At 39.1% G+C, this 26,930-nt stretch overlaps 1 protein-coding gene across 4 annotated transcripts in view; it reads right to left on the reverse strand.

Annotated features, from left to right (window-relative positions):
- Positions 1-26,930, reverse strand: part of znf609a (zinc finger protein 609a) — a 92,550-nt gene that overhangs the window by 28,108 nt on the left and 37,512 nt on the right. Inside the window, exon 1 of one of the 4 annotated variants that reach the window (XM_052597184.1) lies at positions 20,437-20,646. The exons of 1 other annotated variant lie outside the window; for it this stretch is intronic. Coding sequence is in view for 1 of the 3 variants with exons in the window: in XM_052597183.1 (XP_052453143.1) it covers positions 3,517-3,567 (51 nt within the window). In the remaining 2 variants the exon portion in view is untranslated. Of the gene's footprint in view, positions 1-3,516; positions 3,782-4,853; positions 4,982-20,436; positions 20,647-26,930 lie in introns of those variants that run through there. 2 more of the 4 variants (XM_052597185.1, XM_052597183.1) reach the window with 2 other exon arrangements.

A 26,930-nucleotide genomic window follows, 5' to 3' on the forward strand; every position in this document is an offset into this window, starting at 1 on the left:
AATCAACACCTTTCAGCACATCGACATAGTTTAACCAATGTCACGTTATGTTCAGATGTACGTCAGTCTACGAGGCCTTTCAGGTTAGCGCCGTTAATCTGAGCCGTGTAAACATCAGATCACTTCGAGTTCAAATCTGGAGTACGAAAGAGAAAAAAAACAAGTCCGTTGAGAAAGAAAGAGGTGCTGGGAGACTTTAAACATCCTCTTGTCAGCCTCACATCCTGAAGTAAAGAATCGTTGCATTCCACCGCGTGAGAAAACAAAGTCTGCGAGCCAATCAACGGCTGGAAAACAAACGCAGAAAGAGAGCCGCGCTTAAACCCAAACACTTTCACACTCTGCCAGCCAAAACACGGCGCTCATGCGATGTTGATACTAGGAGGCCTGTTTTCTTTAAACGTGTCAGATTCAAAGTGGATTAAAAAGCCAAATAATTGCACACTTTGCAAGGTAATGTCACTCATGTTTATTCAGTTCCCTAAACGGAAAGCCACAATAATTGCTCTGTTCCAGCATGCAAACAGGCTTGCGTATGCTGAATCTGGTAATATCTCGAAGGTCATAAAACAAATGGGGCTCTAACCTCACTGGCCTATAATCAGAAAGCAGGGGTGACTTAAAATCTGATTCATGGAAACCAAAAACTGTCTGTAATTTGAGTTCGAGTGGCCTCTGGAACCTGCTCTTCTGACCACATTTAAAGCATTAAATTGGTACGTACAGAGATGTCAACCATTGGCCAGACCACCGAGGACAGAGGGACGGAAAGCACTTTTATACCACCATGTCATGCAAGTGCAAGCGTCCGAAAAGAGCATCACAAACACCACTTAAATATCATCTTAAGACATTATTGGGAGCTATAGAGTGACGACGACTGATATTTACGTCATTTTATGTTAGTATTGCTATATTGTTGTAAAGATCTGTTTAAAATCAACACTTTTTGGTTATAGAAATATCAGCATTTGCAACAATTGCACATTTTTGCTTAGTTTGGGCCTCTGAATAAATTGTTGTCCATGTTGTCCCTATGTCATATGAGGCATAAAAGCCTAATGTGTCAAATATGATACTCAACAAAAACACATATGCAAAATTTCTTCAGATTTGTTAAATATTTCAATAAGGTTTAATAAACCATACAATTTCTAAAAAAATTGGTTCTTCTGTAAAAGGCATAACAACCTAAATCGAGAGCAAAGGAAACATCTGTGAACCAAAACGGCATCTTCAAACAATGAAAGCAAGAAAAATGCCTTGAACCACGAGGGGAACAAAAACTGTGTGAAAAAGAGCAAAGAGGGGAAAAAACAAGCAAAGACAGCCACCGCATCGACAGAGCCGAGTCTCGTCTAACATCATAACCCACATCCAGAGGAGATTCAAAACAGACATATGTCTCATTAAAGCCAGAGAGCATCTCCAGATCATCTGCCAACATACCCCTGCCTGCCTTGTTTATCGTGCCAAGATTCATTTGGCTTTCCAGTTGTTAAAACCAAGCAAGCCAAGCAGACATTTCAAAGCATTTTCATAGTGTTTTACAAAAGCGGTGGTTTCTTTGAGGCACGTGTCGTGCAAATCTACATATATTTAGAGGGACTATTCTTAAAAGGTTGATTCACCCAAAAAAGAGAATTCTTTCATCCTTTATTCGCTTTATATCTTATGCATAACACAAAAGATGATATTCTGAAGAATGGTTCCATACATATGAATGTCAATGGGGACAAAAAGCCAACATTATTATTAAGTACAGACAAAGACTTTATGTATACAGTAGATGGTCCACTGGGAGAACCTGCAATGCATAGTTTGGTGGAATAAGCCAGCCTTTTTAAATAAAAGAGCCAATCACCAATTGGTAAAGTTGTCATCATTACATCATCAAAACAGTTCCAAGATTATGAGACTGATTGGCTGGAGTGACCTTCAATGTTTTTTGACACCATCTGAAATGTTCATGTCAGTTTTTATTGCTGATTTGAACCACGTAACTTGAACAGGAGTTAAACAGTTTTCAGTTTTTGAGTTGAAAAGACCGAGGTGCTACAAATATGGCCACAGAGTCAACTCGAAATGATTACAACTCTCAATTTATCCCCTTTTTCAGAATCCGCCTGCACGTCTTCCGCGTCCCACAGTCAGCAGATGTGAGAAAAAAGTGTGTATTACATTTGAAATCTGGATATTTATCTTACAAAAACACATGGATTCGCTACAGGGGGCCTTTATTTACCCCCCAAAGCCGTGTGAGGGACGTTTTATTAAAGATGCGCGCACTTTATTTATCGTCTTCTGAACTGTTGGTAACAAACACATGCTTACCCCATTGAAAGGTTTGGAAGAAAAATGACTATTTTTAATAGAACTCCGATTGGATTTGTTTGAAAGAAGAAAGACACTTACACCTAAGGATGCTTCGAGGATGTGTAAAACATGGACGCATTTTCAATTTCAGGTGAACTTAGCCTTTAAATCTACAAATAAGGGACGGCCTACACAAACACAACTCACAGTTGAACTCACAAATTGACTAGTTCTTCCCAATCCAAACCCACTTGGCTCGCTTTAAATGTGCAGTTATCAAATGAACAAAAAGCAGATGTGAAACTCGGTTTTTCTGCCTGACATCTCCTGGTAACAGCATCCCTGTGGATTTCTTGTTATCCTCCTGTCAGGGTGAAGAGCAGACTAGCCTCTCCACCAGACTCGTGACAGAAGCCTGGCTGTTGACTTGTTACAGTTAAAACCACCGCTGAGGGTTTGACAGCGAGACAAACTGACAGGTGAACGGAACGTGGCGTTTTAGCCGTGTTTACCACAGAAACCTCATTACCACACCTCAGCGACAGCAGGCAGAAACACACTGCTAGCTTCTGCAGAGAGACAGGCGTTATGCACGGTTAATTTGGTTCAATTGGCCACGCGAGCGGAGCGCGGCGGAGGCAGAATATCAATTTTGGAAACCACGCCGAGCAGCTCGATGTTCTGCATCGATGGAAACACTGGGGGAAACGGTTTCCTGGTTCAGACCGCAAACAATGACACCATCTGAGAGACATTTTATACCTCCTCGGCTCAAAGCAAACGATTGGATTGGCTCCTAACTGGCGGCGCTCGTTGCCAATCAGATGCAGCGGTTGATTGAGTGGGCGGAAGGCCAAGCGGAGCCCCGTGGGAAAGGCGGGATAATCACAGGGAGTTTCCCTTCATCCGACGGCCCTTAGCAACAGCCTCTCAGTGAGAGATCACCTGTTGCTAAGAGGATGAAGAGACGCACATCCTTGCAACAACAGAAGCAGCGACTCTCTCTTTCCTGGAGAACAGAAAGACACCTACGTGCCACACAAAGCAATTATGAGAGCTGAGAAAAAAAAAAAAAAACAGGAACAAAACCTTCTCATGGCGCTTCATAAAACACAACGTCAAATGCAATCAGCATGAAACAAAAAGCACACCATGCATCTATTTTTTCACACGCCTGATATGCATTTAAAATCCATTTACCTGTAAGACGCCTCTATCCGGCTCGGCGTTATGAGATGAGCGTGTGTGCATGCATTGCTGTGAATGTGAAAGCGTGTGAATGTGTGAGTGCGCGCGCGTGTGTCTCTGTGCATCTGTTGAGCAACCGAAAGAGAGAGCCTTGGAAAGGAAGCAAGGAGTGGTAACCTCAACAACACCTGTGTGCTGCTGCTAGCAACCAATAGTGTGTGTTTTCTGTGTGTCAGCAGACGCTCAGAGCTAAATATGGAGAACTGACAATGGTGAGGGAAAAAAACTGACTGTAACATCACTGCTACACCTAAGACCACCTAAGCACTTACAAACATTTACGATTATAAAAACCGGCAGCTGAAATTAATATATTGAACCCTTAGAATGACACATTTAAAATGTGATTCGGTAATAATATTTTTATATCTTATTGTCATTCATGTTGTTGTTTTAATAATAGGTACATCAAAAAATGAAAGATAATCAAAAAAATCAGCGTTACAATACAAGACTATTTCATACTATTACTATATACATTGAAATAAATACATAATATTATTATTATAAATAATAACAGTAATGTTTTTTCAAAAACAAAATATAAAAAGCAACAGTCAACAAGTCAATATTTTAAAGTGTTTTTTAACAAATTAGCTAATTAACATTATTATTAACTTTTTTTACATTAGATAAAAACATAAATAATAAATATATTATTAATATAATAAATAGATTTTAATGTTACCACTTTAACATTATTAATTAAGAAATAATAATTACTATTATCATTTATTTTATTTGTATTTATTTATTTTTGTTTTTATTAAGCAACACTTGACTCAAGATATAAATTGATGTGTTGCTCTTTTCCACAGACGTGCAGATAAAAATTGGACTGTTGGACTGAATAAAGATAAGGACTGTTCACATTAAAACTGTACCTCCAAGCTGCCGAGTTAAAAGTCGTGGGCTGTTAAAACAAGCAGTTTACTAACTACACGTTTGCACCGTCACCTAAAAAAAAGGCTTAAATTATATTTTTAAACCAACAGTTTTAATTGACCCATCCAATCAACCAACAAATGGCTCAATAAGTTACGTTCAGAACGAGAAAAATCACTGTGAAAACCGATAACATTTAGTTTTAATCCTGGTATCAATTCATATTTTATTCTCTTGGTTGCTAGTAGGCTTCAACATTATTGCATTACCAATGATTGTTGTCGCTCTAATTCTCATTGAAACTGAATGACTTTTCGGCATTCAAAGCAGTCATTGTGAAAAGTGTTATTAAACCACAACGCAAGTGTGAAACGCAGCACACATAAAGCCAGGCTTTTACTCACTGGTACTGTAGACACCACAGCATTTAGAATGGCTTTCTCCGCTTTTGCCCTAGTTTCTCTAAGATGGATCAGTGCCAGTTCACCTCTGGGGTACTCTCACTTTTCAGCCCATGCATGAAAACAGACAATCTGAGAAAAGAAAACGAGTGGAAGAGAGCGTAGGGGGGGAAAGGGGAGCGTTGGTGAAGATGTATTTGTGTGGCCCAATAAAAAAAACAGCCTAGTACAGCTCTGAGTAATCTGACCTCAACGCAAGCAAGAGCCGAGCGGAAAATCTCCCCGACAGACAGCATAACAATCAAGATAGTGTGAACCTTAACCGAGGAATGACAAGATTGCAAATCGAAACCCTGCAGAGTCTTGTTTCTCCATCTGTGGATTTCAGAAGCTTGGTTGCTTTGCTTATCAAGGTCTGACAATTAAAAGTGAATTGCAAATCTGATTAGCCGTTAAAGTGTCTTCAGTTAATTTTCGTCAATTAATCACGTATTTGACATGGTGTTAGGTTAACAATTAGGGATGGGAGACATACCAGAAGACACAATTATCCGGAAGAAATCTGTCAATAGTCTCAATCACGATTACACACTCGAGCAACGCTGTTGTGTTACTTGGTCACAACAACTTTTGAATGCATTTTTAAACATGCCAGTTTAAAAACAAGTGATTTTAAGCCATTTAAATGCAATTTTTGATATTTTACAGGCCTTAATCAGTTAAATAAAAAAATGGTATGTCAAAATGCCGTCTTTGCAAGTACCTTTTTAATCTCAATAATTTAGGTCTTAAGTGAAAGCAAACAGCTGAGAAAAACAAAACAAAAACGTGACAGTAGGCTATATTGGATCTGAGCTAATATTCTAATATTCCTGCTCTCTGTCATTCATGTTAATCAAACAACAAAAGAAAGAAAATCTCTCACTACTCTTAACTAAATCACTTTTGTGAGTTTAATAAGAAACATGTTGAATTTACACAGTGAAGAATATGCAGTGATCTTATACATATACATGTTGCATTGAAATAAAATTACTTAAGATTTAAGATTTACTTAATGTTTTTGTTTTTGAAAATTGGGTAGTTTGAATCTAGGCACAAATTTATGGCTGGATTGGCCTTGATGTTAAAGCACATATAAGATTCTACGTAAAGCCCAACTACCAATGAAACCCTTTAATATTTCTGTGAAGGGGTCACAATCTCGCCCTCAGATAGTTTCCATCAATACACCACCAATACACCAGAGACCAAGCTCTGGCTTCTCAAAGTTTGTTTTGCACCATTTAAGCTGTAGGCTAAGTGGAATGAGTCGGCAAAAAAGAAAAACACTTCAAGTTCGAAACGCTTACAAACCCCTACTTCACAACAAAATCCATTCACATCCAGAAGTTACGCATTAAAACTGCTGAATACAAAACTGAACAGGGTTCTAAAGTTTAATCTGTGCTATGTAAACTACTGGACCACCCCAACGTTTCTCGGCCAACCAAGTCCCTCCCTCCTGACCTCAGGTCATTCCACATAAGCAGAGCTCATTACAATAATAACCCACATTCAAGGTCAGCCACTGGTGCACTAGCGGTAGGGGGTGAAACAAGGGCGCGGTAGGTCAAGAAAGAGCTGATAAAGACAAAGAGCCCTAAGGGGCCGAGAAGAAGAAACAGCTCTTGGAATTTGGCAATGTGGACTGAAAAGGGAACTGGTGTTAGCTTTAAAACGTTCCAGAGGAGATTAACTTGTCTAAATGTTTGAGAACCCAGCACATGCCAACAATCACAAACAGATTTTGGATTTAATATAATTTTTAATCCTATTTGGCAATCATCAATGATCTGTAATGAATATTTTAACACAAAATGAGTCGAATAGCCATAAGGATATTTTATATCTCAGGATAGACGACGCAGATCTCAAACCCTGCCTACATAGGAACCTTACAACTGACTGATTTGGAAAACTCTACATAGTACTCATCGTGTGAACTGCATGAGAAACTCAACTCATAATGGATTCCAATAGATTTTGATTTAGGTACCTTGGTAAAATAAATGATGGGTACTGGTTAAGAACATTTACGGAAAACATCTTGCATGCCTAAAATGCAGTGAGAATTACATTTTTACCTTTATAGGTGCTTCTCAATAAATTAGAATGTCGAGGAAAAGTTAATTTTTTTCAGTAATTCAACTCAAATTGTGAAACTTTTGTATTAAATAAAGTTTCTGCCTTTTAATACAAAAATATGTATTAAATCAATTCAATTTACACATACTGAGGTAGTGATGATTTTGGCTCACATTTAACAAAAACCCACCAATTAAATCTCAAAAAATTAGAATACTTCATAAAACCAATTGTTTTTAAAAAAACTAACGTTTTTTGTGAATTGTTGGCCTTCTGGAAAGTATGTTCATTTACTGTACATGTACTCAATACTTGGTAGAAGCTCCTTTTGCTTTAATTACTGTCTCAGTTCGGTGTGTCATGGAGGTGATCAGTTTGTGGCACTGCTGAGGTGGTCTGAAGCCCAGGTTTCTTTGGCAGTGGCCTTCAGCTCATCTGCATTGTTTCGTCTCTTGTTCCTCATTTTCCTTTTGACAATAGCCCATAGATTCTCCATGGGGTTCAGGTCTGGTGAGTTTGCTGGCCCGTCAAGCACACCTATACCATGGTCATTTAACCAACTGTTGGTGCTTTTGGCATTGTGGGTAGGTGCCAAATCCTGCTGGAAAATGAACTCCGCATCTTCATAAATCTGGTCAGCAGTAGGAAGCATGAAGTGCTCCAAGATTTCTAGGTAAATGGGTGCAGTGACTTTAGTTTTCAGAAAACACAATGGACCAACACCAACAGATGACAGTGCAGCCCAAATCATCACAAACTGCGGAAACTTAACACTGGACTTCAAGCAACTTGAGCTATGAGCTTCTCCACCATTCCCCCAGACTCTAGGACCTTGGTTTCCAAATGAAATACAAAACTTGCTCTCATCTGAATAGAGGATATTTGGACCAATGGCAACAATCCAGTTTTCTTCTCCTTAGCCCAGGTAAGACACCTCTGACACTGTCTGTGGTTTAAGAGTGGCTTAACAAGAGGAATACAACAACTGTAGCCAAATTCCTTGACACTTCTGTATGTGGTGGCTCTTGATGCCTTGACCCCAGCCTCAACCCATTCCTTGTGAAGTTCACTCAAATTCTTGAATCGATTTTGCTTGACAATCCTCATAAGGCTGCAGTTCTCTCAGTTGGTTGTGCATCTTTTTTTTCCACACTTTTTGTTCCACTCAACTTTCTGTTCACATGCTTGGATACAGCACTCTGTGAACAGACAGCTTCTTTGGCAACGCATGTTTGTGGCTTACCCTCCTTGTGAAGGGTGTCAATGATTGTCAGAGACCATTTTGAAGGCTCAGGAAACCTTTGCAGGTGTTTTGAGTTGATTAGCTGATTGGCATGTCAGCATATTCTAATTTGTAGAGATCGTGAATTGGTGGGATTTTGTTAAATGTTAGCCAAAATCATCACAATTAAAAAAACAAAAGACTTAGACTACTTCAGTCTTAGTTCAGTCGTAGTGTGCACTGAATTTAATACAATAGTTTTACAATTTGAGTTGAATTACTGAAACTTTTCCTTGACACTCTAATTTATTGAGAAACACCTTTAAATCCATTTCTGCTAACAGTATCATATGTATGCCGGTCTGCTTTTATTTTGACTGTGCACATGACTCTTTATCAACACCAATACACAGGCACTAAATAACATTTATTCCAGCTATTGCTTGATATCTGCTAATCAGGAGAACTAAGACAGCAGCGAACTGCATCTAAAGCCAAGGCATCTGACTGAACAAACAACCCTGGAGTCAACGGCTTGAACATTGGCACACATTGAGTTTATCAATGTAGAGGACAGGGGATGATAGCAGAAGTTATCTCTATGTTGTGAGATAAAAGCGAAACAATTATAGAATCAGGAAATGCATGCAGGATGCTAAAAAGGGAAACATAAAAAATGAGTCAAACACGGAAACAAAATCACTACAAAAACAAAGATTTGGGGGTAGCATTTACAGATAAGCTATCAGCAAAAAGCAAGCTGGTGAAAAGTAACAGTAAAAATGCATGCTTTGTTAGACTTGCCTATTCTGAGGTTAAGAGTCAAGAACAAAAATGATTAATGGTAACAAATTCAATTACTGGTACTCAGAGCAAAACTTAAGGCTGGAGGGCAAAGCAGAAAAGAGGATGAACAAGAGAGGCCTAAATGGGAGGAGTAGCGTTTCACGCAAGGCAGAGTTGACCCTTGGAAGGTGATACCATTTCTGCCCCACTGCAAATCTCAGCTGCCAGACCTTACATCACACACAAACTCTCTTCAACCTGTTTTTAACAATCACAAGCTTGCCTCTCAAAGCAGCTTGAACACCACAGACTGCAAAATCCAACCTACCTCCTTTTCTCTCTTCTCAAATTCTCGATTTACTTCACCTCCCACCTTGTCCTCCCTCTTTTTTCCCACCTACTCAAACAGCCCTCTCTCTGAAGGATCCATGAGTAACTGACACCACTCTTGAATGTTGAGAGTTTTGGTACAAGGACACCGCTTGTTCGCCCAACAGCAGGAGAAGGGAAGGGGTAGAGAGAAGGGGGAAAAGCGCCCTGGGTGTTTTAGACTTGGCAGGGCTTGGAGAAGCTCTTCAGGCAGAGTTTATCTGCTGGGCGCTGGCAGTCAGCCGACTCTGCTGGTGCGCCGTGGGCTACAGGGAGGTTGAATACTGCATCCCCAGTCAACAACGAACCTGTCACTTACAGTGAGCTATCTGCAGGGATTTAGAGAGGGTGTGAGAGAAAAATGGAGAAAGAGAGAGAGGAGGAGAGAGAGCACACTATTTATAGCCTCTCAAAGGCTTCCTGTTTCTGTTCAGCAAAGCAGAAAGGAGGGGCAATCTCCCAGAGAGGGAGAGCAAGGCATAGAAGAGTAATGAGAAATAGAAAAAGACTCACTCCACCGCTTTTATCCACACAGGGAAACATGACTACCCATTATCAGTCAGCAAATATCACCAATGACCAGAAGCCCACTGCAACAAGCTCCTTTGTTGACAATAATCTCTAAGAATCTTCTTACCTAAAGTGTACATTGCCACAGGTCTTGGATGGACTGGGATTTTGGATGAAATGGTACAGCAACAACAACTATAATCTTACAAAGAAAGCATTGATATATTTAGCAATATATACATTTTTAACAAGTCAAATTAAAGGTTACCCAGATGCCCATTTTAGACAAAGCCACTTCAGCAATATGAACATATGATTCTACCACAGAACCTACACTGTGAACCTGACACTGGCTAACACTTTGCATGTATTCAAATATTTAGAGGAGTGAAGTGATGTTTAAATACATCTAGCAGACAAGGGCAAACCCTGAGTGAACTGTGTTCAGATGAACAAAGAGAGAAGAAGCAAGAGGGAGGGGGATTAGGGTCTGCGGTTTCCCTGTAAAGTTGCAATGCTTACAATCACCATTGTGCAAATCTTAGCTGCCCATAGCTGCCAAGGATGTTTTCTCCCCTCTGAGTGACAGGTATAAAGAGACACTGGGAGTGAGGCAATGGCTGATTAAGTGTTTGTGTGTCATTTCACCATAAGAATCCTTCAACAAAGGGCTCTTTGGTAGATGCTATCCCTTGGGTAGACCGAAATGTTCATGGGTAGACAATATCCACAAAATGGACTCTTTCACACTTTCGCTCTGCCTTTCTCAGAAAGAAGCCTTAGTTTGATGACCTCGTTAGTTCAAGCACTTAATCCGCTAATGCCCAGATAAAACTAAATGAGAGAGGACGGGAGGAGGAGGGTAGCAGGAGGAAGGGAGGGATGAGAACGAGAGTAGAGTAGGAGGAAAAAGAGAGAAGTTACGACGACAGATAACACACTGCAGAGCCAAGAGGAAATTCTGGCCACACGCTTCAGCCCATATTCAACAGCCCATGGAGTTATGGGAAGGTGTTGAATCCAGTGAACCCCTGACACCAATTCTAAAAACCAAAATATAAGATTCTCAAACACATACTGATCAGTTTAAATATCACAAGATGCCTTCTAACTTGATCTGACATCAAGTGGATTTCAAAGTCCAAGAGAAGATCCCAAACACTGGGCTCCTCCAGGGCCTAAATACAAGAGCCATACTCCAGTCAAGAGGTTGTGCCAGGTTGAGCCAATAATTGGATAACCATTCCATAGCCTCTTGACTGTGAGATCTAAAATTGTGGTTAAGGACAATCACGTGTGAACTCTAGAATACATTTTAGAGCTTAGCCATGAAATACTGCATTCTGCAAGCACCAGCTCTCTTGGCTCAGAACCAAACCCAATTTCCTCTTGTGAGGCAGATCCTTAAGAAGAAAAAAAACGGTTTAATCTGAGAACTCCGCAACTGCACCATTTCATGCAGAGCCAAGGGATCAATTTGCAGGGCAGAGAGACAAAAGGAAATGAGAACCCAGAGTTCCTTCTTGCTCTCAGAGGAGAGGTGAACCACATATTACAGAGAGAGTGAGAGAAATAGTCTGGCTTGCCTCCAGAACAGGCTTGAGGACTTTATTGTGGCCTTTCCTAGGCTATGGGGTCAGTTTTTGTTGCACCCCTGTTGTTACTTCAAACACAGTCATACACTGTGCAATGATAAACAATAGGTTTATCATAGGGATGCATCAAATGTATGGCAATTGAAATTATTCAGCTGAAAATAACAAATAAAGTTATTTCAGTGTACAGAACAGTTTTGGTGAGGCGGACAAACAGTAACCAAGAGCTCAATTTGTTAACTAAGTTAAAATGTTGGCCTGATTTGCGTTTAAGTTAAAGAGATAGCTGCACTAGGGCAACAAGCAAGCCATCAAGGTTTAAATAGACTTTGCCAATATTGGCAGGTCTATATCAAGGAAATAGTCTAGAGAATGGTCTCTCTTTCAGACATCTTTTCACTTGACATTCAGCTGTTGCTGGCCAACTGGCCTTAACAGTTCCTTCGTTCCTGCAAGGTTTTAGCTCATTTAGTAGTACTCCCTTTAAGTCCAGACTAGGGATGCACGATCATGATTTTTCATGGCCGATTCCGATTTTTTTACAAGCAAACTGGCCGATCTTTTAAGCAACAAACAAGAAAGAAGGGAAGTATGAATAAACAAGATGTTTATTTGGTATTTAAAAGGCCAAACTTAAAAACAATAACCATAACCATCTGAAATTAACGGCAGTAACTGCACGGTAAGTAGCCTACATTCAATACAACCATAGATGGTACAGACATCAGTATTTAGCTTTTGTTTTTGAATTGGGCTGAAACTACAGAGAACTGGCCTTAATTTAAAAGATTAACTGTAAGCATGTGAAATTAAAGGCAACAACTGCGTAGTTCTACAGTCTAAACAACACAATCAACACACAATCAATAAGATGCTTCTTAATCAGCATTCGGTATTTGTTTTAGTTGTTAAATTTGGTTTTAAATAAAAAAACTGTTCTTTACCAGTGAGACTAAATAAAAGTATGCTATACAAATACATTACTCCAAAATGTTAAAATCAAAAAATGTTGGTGCTAATAAAACAAAGATGCAAAGTGTTTCATTTCATTTTTAAAAATTACAAAAAATAGGGTAATGATCTATATTTTTGTTTTTTATTTGAGCCAAAGAAAAATAAATAACTTATCGTCTCAAGTAAAAAAATATAGATGTGAATCATTACCCTAAAATGTTTTAATTGGATGAATGAAACAGTTTTTTTCAGTGTGCTACAGCAGGTGATTTTTAAATCAAATTAATTCGATGTAATTTTAAGGTAAAATAAAAGGAATCATCCTAATGCAGAACTGACGTTTATTTCTGGCTTTTCAAACGTGTAAGCAAGTTCTAATTTGTCACAGTTTAGTCCGTTTCGTTTCTCATCCAACACGTGAGAAGTTGATCTGAACATCTCTTCACGGTCTACTCGTGTGCAGGGTGCGGACCGGTACAGTATATGCTCGCGCAGCTTTAGTGCGCAGGAAAGGGGCTCTTATTTGTCGCTTCCTGCTCTCTGTGCTCAGACATGAAGCTCTGCATTTCCAGTACTGATCGGCTGCCCGTGTCCTGCACACAGATTTCGAAATACTCTTCCACACAAATGAAATAGCGAACGATTACAATGACGTCTGTGCACGCATCGGAAAAACCGGCCGAAAAAAGAACAAAAACCGTCCGGTTCCGATTTATGGCCGGTCAACCAGTGCATCCCTAGTCCAGACATAAAAATTCTCGCCTAGAGAGAAAGAGGAAACCCTAGCACCCGTAAAGTGTCCACAGCTGATAAACCTAAAATAAAATCAAGAAAAAGTCAATGGCATCTGAATTACAAACTTTAACACCTTCCAACCATCCTTCTGAAACAGGCATTAGGGCAATAAATGGAAAGCACCTTAATTCCTTCCCTCAGATATTTTCTTGCTCATCTCTTTTTTTAATTGAAAAGATGTCAGTGCACATCAAGTAAAAGTCTTTAATATCACTCTTATCTTGATTAACAATGAATAGCTACTACTTTTGCCTGTCATTCCAGATGAGAGCTGATTAAATATTCACACATTCAAGCATTTCTCATACCGCAGAATGAACAGAATTTGAGCAGCTAACTGTATCTGGTGTATATGTCTAAACATCTCCATTTTCACCAAGCTGAGACAGGCAGATCTACAGAACTTTGATGAATAGCCAGATTTATTCTGACGGTTCCTCAGAGAAGGGTGCACAAGGACAGTTTCGAATATGAATTACCAGGATGCTGATGGGATCTCAGCAGCAGCCAGAGAGAGACAGCAGGGCCTGAATACCAACACACGCTTCCTGGATCAGGACAAGGACTTGATTACTGATGCCTGTCAGGAGGAGTGGAAAAGTCCTTAAGTGTACTCTGGAGGAAAGCCTGCAGGCAAGCACTCCAGGAGCGAGAGAGAGAGCTGCTTTCAATCAATTCTGATTCGGGGGTGGGGGTGGGGGGTTGGACGAGGGAGGGAGGGAGAGAGAGAGAGAGAGGGCAAGAGAGTGAAGACTTCAATCAATCCAGATTGAAAAAAGAGAGCAAGGAATATGTGCTTGCCAAAGACTTCTGAAAACACTTTAGGATTGCAAACGTCATTGGGGTTCAGAGAGGATGCAACTAAAACAGCGCTGACCTACCGGATAAGACAAGTTAATTCAGTCACAAATGATGACAGGTGGTCTATCTTTTAGGGCTCAGCACCTTCGCTCTGCCAGGAATGGTAGGAAAAACCATTGTGGTTTTAACCACAGGGTGCTCTGGGTATGTAATAAGGACAAATCGTCCTCAAACCAACCAGCAGAGCCTGATGAAACGTAAGAATGCCAAAAATGATGTGGGAGGAAGGGATGCTGGTTTTTCAGAACACAAGCAGGGGTAAAGATGTGGGAATTTTTGTTTTCTCTGCCCAAGGTGGAAGCATCTTTTGGTGACTTGTGGGGTCAAATCCTTTCTCCTTCTGCCAGGCGAGAAACACTGGCAGTGCCGGAAACTCTGTGGAATTCCGGAGAAAACCTGAGGTCATGCATTTGAAACTTTTTAAGGATGGAGTAAGAATCCATTAGAGTTTTTTATTCCGTAACGGGGACAATAAATTAGGCCAAATGCAGTTGACCCTATTCGATGCACAATGTGTGAAGGCCATATAAAACCTCAAGTCAATGTCTAAGGTTCTTGGCAAAAATAATGAATACATTATACAGGTTCTTCTGTTTCAGTTCTTTGTTCACCTCCACTCCTTTCAGAATCTCATCTCCGTCTTTTGGTAACCATAGTTACAAATGCTTTGCAGACATTTGATATTAGGCTCTAATCTGTGGCTCTTCCGGGAATTCATTTACAGTGGTACATGGAAGAACTTTTTGGAATAAAGCATCAAGCAGATACCAGGGGTCCGTTTTTCGCACATTGTTAACTCTGTTAGCTGGATTTGATTGCGGACGATTTGGCAAGATCTTGGATTGGTTGGTTATTCAAAACTCATCCCAGAGTTGCTGTCATAGCAACAGGACTGTAAACTTGCTTGGGAGCAGGCTTATTTCTTGTACACAGGATTGTGTAGATTGCATCTTTTTAAGCTGAATTTATACTTAAAATCTGTCCCAGCTACTGCTACTTTACGAGAGTACTTTGCTGGTCCAGGAACAATACAGTTACAATTACTTTATAATATATAATTATTGCTAACCACAACATTGAGATAAAAATATAAAGCCTATACAAATACTATAAATCATGAATATAAATAATTGGGAATCATGCAACAATATACAAATTAATTAAAAACGGTGCACATTTCATTAATGTTATAACATTTATGTAGTTTTGTTCACTTGAATATTTCCTTATAAAGGTCTAGAAATTTCTTGAGTTATTTTGTAAGGTGTCTTTTTTTAATTATATAATGTCATTACATTTCTGCTTTGCCACCAGCCAATCGCTGCATTGGTGATCGAGGTTTCGAGTATCAATACATGTGCACTTTTCGCGGAACACAAGAACGCATAGTTATCTTAGACCATTTAAAAAAGATGTTTTAATCAAATAGCAAATTTATTTAAAGAACTAAATTAGTTCTTTAGTTAAATCACGATTAGAAGATGTGGAATCTTTTAAATCATCTCAGATGTATGAAGCAAGGTATGAAGAACGGACCTCTGAATATCTGTGCAATTTCAGAACAAGGTCCTCCTCACAAAGGCCTGATAGAGCATCTACAGATGGATGGCTGAGCATGTGACAAGGTACCGCTGGCGGGGGCCCGTCTGGCTCGCTGCTTCCAGGAAGCCAGATTCCAGGGCGCTAATCCAGAGAGACTCAGAGGCCCAAAAATGCCATCAGGTCCCTTGGCGGAGAACACATGCCCGCTTGTATCCCAGGCTGCTGTCGATGGAGGGTTGCAGGCACGCAAGCCCCTGCACTGTTCCCCAAGTGGGAACCAAAGCACTCCTTGTTTAATCCTCTGTGCAAAAGCGTCAAGTAGGTGGAGTCGAGAGGATTCAGACGCCGGCTGAGTTTGGGAAAGAGAGGGGAGGTTAACGGGCAATCATACGGGACTCTGAATAGATCAAGGGGTTCAGGGTGAGGCTTTCATAGCAGTTCAGCTCTCAAGCTCAAATTCTGAATCAATCACACGTTCGGCTTTTCTCAAACTCACTGGGGCTGTAACAAATCTTCTTTCCAAAGCGGTGGCTTCTGTCACACTGCATTTTCTTGCAACTGTTAACAATTGATGTGTTTTTCTTCCGAAAAAGAGACAAAGACTATCGCTTTGTTTCACAGTTCAGGGTGTAAGCCAAGGAACTACGTGGACTTGAGGTTTGGGAAATAAACCGTGAACTGAAAACACATTCCACAGTTGAGCAGTCACTGCGTGCAGCAGCTCTCACAGCGACGTAGTTCACAGAACGCTTGACATTCTCTAACACACAGTGCGCAGGAGGCCGGGGGCCCTTCAATGCTAACACCTCATAAATCCCTTCATTCCTCCCCTGACTGCTACTTCAGAGCCCTATGGATACAAGGACAATTAAATAAGAGAATGAGAGAGGAACAGCGGTGAAATTTGACAGAGCTTTCAGATTTGTGCAACACAGTCATACTGAAAGTTCTTTTTCCACCTTTCACAAATATATAAATGCACGCTTTTCATAAGAACAGCACTTTCAACTGCACGGTTGCAAAATGCAGAGCAACTAACAGGTTAACCAAAGGTCTGGCAGAAATGACATGAAAACCGAAAACCAAAAACAGGTCACTGACATAAATGAAGAGTTCAAAGGCAGGTGAAAAACCGAAAGGTTGAAAGTGAAGGTCAAGTGATGGGAATACTTAGCATATTCATATTTCCACTAATAACTTACTAGAGTAAGTTCAAAAAATGGTAATGCTATGACACTTTCTCAGCGGTCAAATGTAGATAATTTGCATACTTGCACAAAATTTGTGTCTGGCCTTTTACTAAAATTGTTTTGTTGCTGTCATCATCGCTTAAATGTACATGGAAGAGAGAAAAAATAGAAAACCTCAGACAGACAGGGAAGTGGAACAAGGGTTATAAACAAAGCTCTGCCATATCTCCGGAAAACTCATATAGCATTTCTCAAAACTTTTAGTTTGTCTGGCGGTAAAGTTTGGGTCCTGTCAGGAGAGATGAGGTGAGAACAGCAGCAAACTCTCAGAAAGCCAGAACCGAACTGGCACCTACCTTTAAACATTTATGCCTTATGCATTTTTAACACACAACATAAAAAAGGCATGACTCTGATGTTTTCACTCCACCATCCTTCCCAGCTTGCTCACATACAGAGAGCCACACACACAAAGGTCTGCATTCTAGAGTTGTCAGGAAAATAATAACACCACACACTTGGATAAATAGTGTCTGTCTTACTAAAACCAGCACTGTTTAGCAACAGCGACATTCAGACTGACAGCAATTCAATCTCTTGTGCTGTTGGTTCCTACTCACTCAGCATAAATTTGAGTTGTGCACCACCATCGCCCACTCGGACTCTGACTTTAGGTCGCTTTGTTACTGCAAATCATTTTATGCAAAAGAAACCTCCACATTATTTCTTCCGTTTCAGAGTCTCAGTAGTGTTAGACTTTCAGACCAATGCTGTAATCTCATTAAAGGAGCCTTCTCTCCAAGGCCGACCTTATCAGGCCCAGACAGACACTGGTGTAGTGGCACCTCACCGGACGCCTGTTAACCTGCCAGCACACCTGTCAGCATACGTGTCAGAGAGAAAGCTAAGTTTTTCCACAGTCAATCACCACACCGGACAGATACATCAGAAACAGAGGGAAAAATGACACCAGGCGAGCTCATTATCAGTGTGAGGTGTGCGTGTGAACATGGGCAGTGCCAGATCACCAGACGTTCACAATTAGCCTAGTGTCTGTTAGTAAACAATCGCTTAACACAATAGCCTGCGATAATCTTAAATTAAATTTGAGTTTCTTTAAGAGTTCCTTAAAGAGAGGAATGAGGAAGCTTGTGATAACGAATTGGCTTATAAAAAGATGACTACCCACAAACCCCTAGTGGTTTCCAGAGCTCTTCCACAGCTGTGAATTTATTTTAAAATAGCTCAGATTTGAACAGGGCATTAAGTGTGATATTCTCCTCCTAAAAGGCTCCAATTGTTCTCTGATAAATAATCTAATGTCAGATTCGATTTCTAGACCAAACACAAAGGGAGCGGAAGCAAATCTGCACAACAAGACTTGCTGTTCATGAAGACACGGATATACGGCATTTAAACAGAGCACGAGAGATTGGTCTTATTACTGTTTATCAGATGTTTGTGTGGAGAATAAATTGAGTCGAAGAAACAGTCGACAGAAATATGCTTCTGTTTACTGATTAAAGAATATTAGATTAAATAATTGCATGAAAATACTGAACTACAAATGAAATAAAAACAAATTAAAGCTAAATCTAAATGTTAAAGAACAAAAAAACTATAAAAATGAAAAAAGCACATTAATAAAAACGGAAAATATAAAAATGCTAATTCAAAGTGTTAATTAGATTTATATACTAGTAATATTTTATTAGCATGTGTATCATACTTCAACAACACTGCTGCATAGACCTCATCTAACTCCAATCTACGAAGATAGTCAACATTTAGTTGACCATGATTTTCACACTAAGAGCAATGCGGCATAAATAAACAATGTCAAAAAAATCGGACAAATTCGCTCCGTGCATGAATAGGCTTTTCACATTTCTGGAAAAAAAGCAAAAATATATAAATATATATAAAAAAAATACATAAAGCCAATGCATCTGGTTTCTCTTTTTGTTCGCTCAAAGAAGAAACAAGCAGGGGGGCCAGTCTGGACTTATCCAATAGGCTTGCATGCAACGCATTGGCCTCCTCGGTCTGAGCATGTGACAGCCTGCGGTGAGGCTGGACCAGGCCTGCAGTGGCTGGATTGCAGAGGAAGGAGATGAATAAAACATTGTGGTTTTGTGTAGTCCTGCCCTCGGTTAACACCACGCTGTTTATACACAAGAACAGTGTGAACCGATGAGGGGAGTGGCACACATTCACACAAAAGCACAAAGACGTCGAGTATGAAACAGATATGCTCATGTTCTCCTTTCAGCACACAATCAATGAATTGACTCACAAAGTTCCTCTGTCTTGACCCATTTATAGATGCTGCCCATGAGAGAAGACGTTTCACAGGGTTATCGGGGACACACGATCGTTTAAAGCCTGAGAAGTCAGTCCAAGTAAAATTAGGATTCTAATTTTGTTCTTCAACAACTTTAATTACGAACAATTTTTGAATGGCTAGGAAAATTAGATTTTCTCCAACTTAAGACTGCAACTTATTAAAAGAGCCTTTCTATCAGACTATATGCTGCAGGTCAATTTGACACGTAACACAAAATCGAACTGTCGGAGATATAGTCAACCTTGGATCTTCTTTTATTTATTTTTGTATATTTTGTGAACATTTCTAATTTCGTGTCTGCAAAGTTTTGACACTTTGAGATGTTGTGGGATGTGTGTACGAAGTTTCTATTACAAAGTCCGACCTGCTAATTTTTGGCTAACGGCAGATGCACAGACCCAAAATACAAGAAATAAATAAAAAGATCTGTTACCTCAGAACTTCGCAAATATTTAGATGTATGCATTTTTGCAGATTTTTTGGCTTTTATCCGAATAAAGATAGACTGATTTTATCAGTATAAGCATTGTAAATTTGCTGGGAATCAAACCAATGATCTTGCTGCACAAAAATAATGAAAAATAGATTAAATTTCCAACAATTAAAAATAGTTTTAAAAGTATTAATGTTAAAGTTTTACGGTTTAACCGGAGTTTCTTTTTTATTTTCATGCTGTGATTTTTGGTTAATTGTATTGAATCCAATTAGGATCATTTTGACTTGCAACATAAAAGTTGCACCTAGAATTCGAACATAATACTACAACGGGAAATAATCTTTAGATTTTCAAGTGTTGGTTTATCAATGTCTTCAGTCACGGTGAAGATCTTGCACCATGAGTGTTGCATTAAAACTAGTTCAAATTTGAAAAACGTGTCTCAAGATCTCTTCCTGTTCCAATTAGATGTGAACGGCCTCTCACCAGATGGATTTAATAATCCCAATCTACACTGGAAGCGATCGCTCTATCAACAAAGCTATCTCTGTTATCACAAAGCTTGTAGTGTAGATATCTTTACTGATAATAATTGCACCACATGCACCATTCGCTTCTGGCGTAATACCACATGTTCCCTGGAAATATAAACACAACATACAAAGATTAGCCTGTTGTTGCGGTTTGCATTCAATCAAACGATGTTGGGTTTGCTAGAGCAGAACTAGTGCACTGAGAACACAATGAAAATGGAAGTACATTTTAGTACTGCAGTTCAATTAAATGTCTTCAATGTGGAAGTCAAGTCTGTCTGTTTTATGAGCGCTACAGTTTTGTCTCCTGAGTTCTTACCCTCCTAGCTGGTGGTGTTTGTTGTCTGGACGTCCTTTGCTTTCATAACTGCAGCTCAGACGAGTCTTTCTCTCTCTGTTTGAGCTGTAGACGGGACAGCATGGGCGTTTCCTGGCTCGCTAACCCAGGGGCCTAAAATACCCAGGGGCAGCCTTCACAAATTGTGCGGTGAGAGAGTTTAACAGCCTCTCCGTTCAAGAGCCGAGACGCTGTGCCAAAGTTACATGAGGGGTGAGAGAAAGGGGAGGAATTACAGGGGGAAGGTGGGGGGGCAGATGTGAGAGACAGGGAAAGAAATGAGATGAGAAAAGGTCACTGCCGACACTCATGTAAACACCAGTAAAGGATTTACAGTGTGGCGAGAAATCTCTCGTTGTGGAAGAGACACAAAAAGATTGGAGCCTCGGACCGGGAGGAGCAAGAGACCCAAAACAAGGAGACATTCCAGGAAAAGACAGACCTCCCCTTCTCTCCCAACTGGAAAAGCTTTGTTTTAATGGAGTACAGGCTTCCTGGCCGCTGTCAACTTGGGGACAGACAGGGATGAGAAAAGGGAGGTTTCTGATCTCAGAAACAATCCGGGAATTGGTTTCTTTCACACTGGCCTGCTCTCTTTTTAGCCAATTTTGAATGAACACTTGTATTTTTTGTTCTTTATTTACACTTTTAATTAAGACAACAACATGAAATGGCACTCAACATAATTAACTTAAATGTTTTGACATATTTCTGAGCTAAATTGTGTGCTTAGCAAGAAATGAGAAATGGATTGTGAAAGTAGGCTATGATGTCACTCCCCACCCACATGGCCTTACATCAGCAAGAGAAAAAAAGTTGTTGCAGAAGTGGAGAAAGGGAATTTATTTTGCAAAATATTATAAAAAAAAATGTAAAAATATATAATTAGATCAGGTTCGCAAAACCTGGTGGCTCAGGAGGGAACTGCAAGTGGTTCGTGATTTGTTAATAAGCTAATTAACTAAATTATAAAAAAACTTATTGTAATTAAAATAACTGACATATTTGAAAAAAAAGAGACACCTTTACCCATGTTTTGAGTGAATACATATCTATTTTCTTAACACTTTTTTTGAAGATAACACAAAATGGTGTTTGACATTTACCTTAATTTGCCGTATATATGCGTCTAATTCAATACTTGGCAAGAAATCATGTTGGACGGCACTTGATTTAATCTGATGGTATTAAAAGTAGGAAATGATTTCGCAAAGCCCTGGTGGTTCAGGAGGGAACTGAAAGTAAATCATGAGTTGATGAAAAGCTAATTCTTTAAATCATAAAAATGTAAAACTGAAATCATTTTAAAATAAAAAAAGAACGAAAATAAAACTTGCAAAAAAGATATTTCTTTGACCACGTTTTGATCAAATATGTCTTTTTCTTTATTTTTTGAAGATGACAACAACAAAAATGGTGTTTGACATTTAACTTCAATATTTTGTCTTTTGTTTCCAGTCTAATTGAATACTTAGGAAGAAATAATGAAGGGCGGCAGTTGATTTTTATCCTAAGGTATTAAAAGCAGGAAATTATGTCACTGCCCCGCCCACATGGCCTTGCTTACATCAACAAGACCAAATGCTATTGAAGAGGTGGAGAAAGTTTATTTAGCATTGTCTCGCGAATTTACTCATCATGAACAACAAAATGCAGATGTACGTGTTATGTAAGTATAAGTGTATAAGTATATTGTATTTATAGAGTGCAGATCGCTTCATTGATTATAACGGGAGTATTTTCTAGAGTGCAACTCATGCTACACTGAAGTAAGTGATGTTCTTTGATCATTAAAGTGTTTTTTGCTCATTTTCTGTAGTTGCTTTTTGAATAAATGTCGTATTAAAATATTTTATTACTTCCATATGCTACTTGACTAAAAAGATATGTGTAGTTGATAGATTATACTAACATTTGACTGCTTTTAGTCTTATGCTGGAGTTGGTTCACTCTCCGACTATGAAAGAGTAAATAAATTAATTAGCAAGATAATATCGTGTATCGGCGATCTCACAGATTGACGACAGGACGATATGATTATGGAGCATATCGCCCAAGACTACCAGATATATTATTAAATATTTAATGTTGTCTTCAAATTAGATACCTTAACATGAAAAATAAACCTGCAAAACTTAACCTAATAGTGTATTCCTCCTCCTATGTGCCCTTTCAAACATGGCCGCCACTCTTGCTGAATGTACAATGCATGCCCACGCTAAAACGCTGTCAACGGCAAAGAACAGAAAACTGAACGGCATCTCTCCGATGAAAACCGCATTTCCTCGCAGCAGCATGGGTCTTACCCTCCCCTCCCCTCCGCTCTCCTCACTACTCATGCACAGAGACACGGAACAAGGCGCATTGGAAAATACTCTGGTTGACAGCGAAGGACAGCTGCTCTCTCTCGCTCGCTCTTCCTTTCCCTTCCCCCTCAGCTCGCCGCACACACACACACATACACTGGTTAAGAGACAGAGCAAGTACATGAGGCCGGGAGGGAGAGAAAGAAAGATGGAGAAAAACTGGAGGGAGGGGAAAGGCGGCCATGAAGGGGCTTTGTTTCACATTTCTCTGATGGCTTTCGCAGGCCTCTCCACCATAGCAAGATTCAAATGTTTGATCAATTGAGACCAAATTCAATAGATTGCAATGTGTCAATTTTTTTTTATATTATTTAAATATTAATATGAATGAACAAATTCAATAACAACAGAGACATGCTGCTTTGAGGAAGGGATGGGAATCCCAAGGAAGTGAATTATTCTGATTCACAATTGTAGTCTTTATAGTACTTCTGAAGGAGCAATCGGTGTTTTAATTAGTATTAAAATGTTTAATTTTTTACTTTATTAAATAAAAACAAACACTATTAATTACAACAGAACACTGAAGCTCTTGTATGAGAGACAATCACAAGCTTGATTAATTTAATGAAATCAGTTCAAGAGTCAGCTGATCACAAATCAGACAATAGTGGTGATTTTTTTATGCATATGAATTGATGACGTAAACGCATTTCATGAAAATTATGAATTTAAGTTTTTATTAAATAAATTAAGGGCAACTTGATTTAGATGGTGAAAAGTATAATTACTAATAATACAATTTAAATAATTAAATTATAAAATTAAAACAAAATATAAAATGGTAATTAAACAAAATAGGAATACTAAAACAATTCTATAGGCTACTATTTTGTTTAAATAAAAATCACTAAAGACGTACCTAGACATCAAAAAAGTACAGAACAATAAAAATGCCCACATTTTAAGATTTTTGATTAAATAATTATCTGATTGCAAGTAAGACCAGTTTTTTAATTGTAAATTAGCTTTAGACAACATAACAATATTATGCAAAGAACAAAAATAAATTGACATTTATTTTGAGATTTTATATTTTTAATTAAATAAATCGGGTTCAGAGTAAGACCAGTTCTTAATTCGTAAAGGACATTTAAAATTATATAATTACATCTCCTTAAACAATTAAGCAGAGTAGTAAAATTATAATTTTAGTACTTTTGAAGGAGCAGCACTCATCTAAGGCTCACACAAAAGCAATGCTTTTTTAATAAAAAACAATTTATTAAAACAACTAAGAATTATAACTCATGGATTTAAGACAGAGTCTTTTGGATTGATTTTGGACTAAATGCCAGACTGTCACTAAAAATAAATGAAACAATGGATCAAAAGAGATATTATAACCTGTATAACACATCACTGGTTGTGCTGTTGGATGAATGGTTAACAAAAACCAATGTCATGAAAACCATTCATTACCAATATTTCTTAACAAACAGAACTGGTTCTGACTAAGACTAGCTCTTAAATCCCAACCCCACCTCTAACGCTGAACTGAAATCAATGATGTTGTTCAAATCACTAAGCATGAGTAATAGTAACAGTGACGGTTGCCTCAGCAAACACTGCTTAATTATAAAGAAAAAAGATGACTTGACTGTCAGAGTTAATGGCTGAATCACAAAGCAGTAAAACAGACAGAGAGAGAGAGCGAGAGAGGAAAGGCCATCACGATTCACCGGTTCCCACCTCCTCATCTTTATCTCCCGCTGGATTTATTGGCGAGGATGTAGCAATTACGCCCAAGCAGCCCAATGTGAAATTTTCAAAGAAAAACGTAGATAGTCTGCAAAAGAGAGAGAGAGAGAAAGAAGAGAGGCACGACGCCATCGCATAACGATAAACCTAATCCTGTTGTTGGCATGTCAGCCAGGATTATGCCAAAACTACAGCCTTCCGAAGCAGCGAAAGCCCTGCGATACAGAGATCGCCTCGGGGAACACGTATCCACCAAATAATGAAACCTTAAGAAGTGTTAAGAGGGAAAAAATAACCTGGGTATTTACGAGCAAAAGATCAACCCTCTGACAGGAAGAAAAAGAGAAACTATAAATCAATCTGTGTTCCTGTCAGCATCCCTTAAATTGGAGCAAGGCGTGCCAGAGCGTGTGGGTTGACAGATCGGTACTGAAATACCATGCACCATTACCGTGGCGCTTCTGTCGACCAGGTTTAAAATAAGGTTTTAAATAACACGTCACGCTAATCACAACGCATCGGTCGTTTACGCCAAAACTGGTGTGTTTTGATAAGGTTCTAGGAAACAAAAACAGCTGCCAAGAGCTCGAAGAAAAGCTTAATGTGTCTCCAGGGATTACAAATGTGCACTTTTGAATGCTTAAGATCCCAAGGGACAAGACAAAAAAAAAAAGTCACCTTTAAAGCAACAATACAGAGTAAAGCTTGTATGGTTTTACAACATACCCAAGTTAAAAGCTTTAATTAATTGCAAAGCACAACTAATCCATCAAGCGCCAAAAAGCTGGCGCAATAGAATCGTGTGGTTTAACTAGATTGCATTTTGTGAAGAAAGTCTGACTGGTAGTTGGCTTTACAAAAACCACATAAACATCAAGTTAGCTATTAAGTACTGAAGCAAACGAAAACAGAAAAGAGCAATAAACTCCATTTTCAGGTGGCTTTTATGAAGCGGCGATACCTTCATGTGCAGACAAAAGGGTTGCATCACTGCCAGATCTTTAAATCTGGATTATCTTGAGATGGTTTATTCACTGGCCGTCTAACAATTCCACTGAGCTGTAGTCTACAACGGCAGCTAATTCCTCGCCTGAGCCAATAACAACGGGTGTGAACCCACGGCCGGCCTGTTTTCGACTCAAGCGGAGATCCAGATGTTGGAAAACACAGTTTATGGGCAGCAAAGTTCCCAATATTAAACATTTGCACACCCAACGAATCCCTCAGAAAGGATTTCCTGGATCACCATCCGATGGAGCAATAAACTTAGCAACTCGCGTCAGTCAGAGTTATGGCCATGAGCTCTGATGTCGCTGCTGGGGCGAATTCACAGTGCGTGTCGTGAGGTCTGAGAGCAACTTCCACCGACTCGAAGCGATCGCCTCTATATTTAGGGTTAGAATGCAGACTGCTGAATCAACGTGGCTATAATGAATGATGGCATGGGATGCAGACGAACAAATGGTTCGAGTGTCAACAGTAGACATGTTATTTACAACATGTTCAATGTGAAACGGCATTCACAACTCATTTAATGGCTGTAATGTGAGCTGCTTCTGAATGAAACTGGATAATAATTGAAAGAGAGAAAAAGATAATGACTTGATTTGTAAAGACTAGGAATGACCAGAAAAAATAATAGTAATAATAATAATAATAATAGCAAATTCAACAACAACAACAACAATTATAATAATAATAACTAAAATAAAATGTTAAAAATGTCTCGATACACCAATAATGGAATTCTGGCCAGTATGGTAAATCAATAATTATACAAATACAGTATTGTTCAAAATAATAGCAGTACAATGTGACTAACCAGAATAATCAAGGTTTTTCGTATATTTTTTTATTGCTACGTGGCAAACAAGTTACCAGTAGGTTCAGTAGATTCTCAGAAAACAAATGAGACCCAGCATTCATGATATGCACGCTCTTAAGGCTGTGCAATTGGGCAATTAGTTGAATTAGTTGAAAGGGGTGTGTTCAAAAAAATAGCAGTGTGGCATTCAATCACTGAGATCATCAATTTTGTGAAGAAACAGGTGTGAATCAGGTGGCCCCTATTTAAGGATGAAGCCAACACTTGTTGAACATGCATTTGAAAGCTGAGGAAAATGGGTCGTTCAAGACATTGTTCAGAAGAACAGCGTACTTTGATTAAAAAGTTGATTAGAGAGGGGAAAACCTATAAAGAGGTGCAAAAAATGATAGGCTGTTCAGCTAAAATGATCTCCAATGCCTTAAAATGGAGAGCAAAACCAGAGAGACGTGGAAGAAAACGGAAGACAACCATCAAAATGGATAGAAGAATAACCAGAATGGCAAAGGCTCAGCCAATGATCACCTCCAGGATGATCAAAGACAGTCTGGAGTTACCTGTAAGTACTGTGACAGTTAGAAGAC

This window comes from Carassius gibelio, chromosome B25, assembly GCF_023724105.1.
Source record: "Carassius gibelio isolate Cgi1373 ecotype wild population from Czech Republic chromosome B25, carGib1.2-hapl.c, whole genome shotgun sequence".
NCBI lineage: Eukaryota > Metazoa > Chordata > Actinopteri > Cypriniformes > Cyprinidae > Carassius > Carassius gibelio.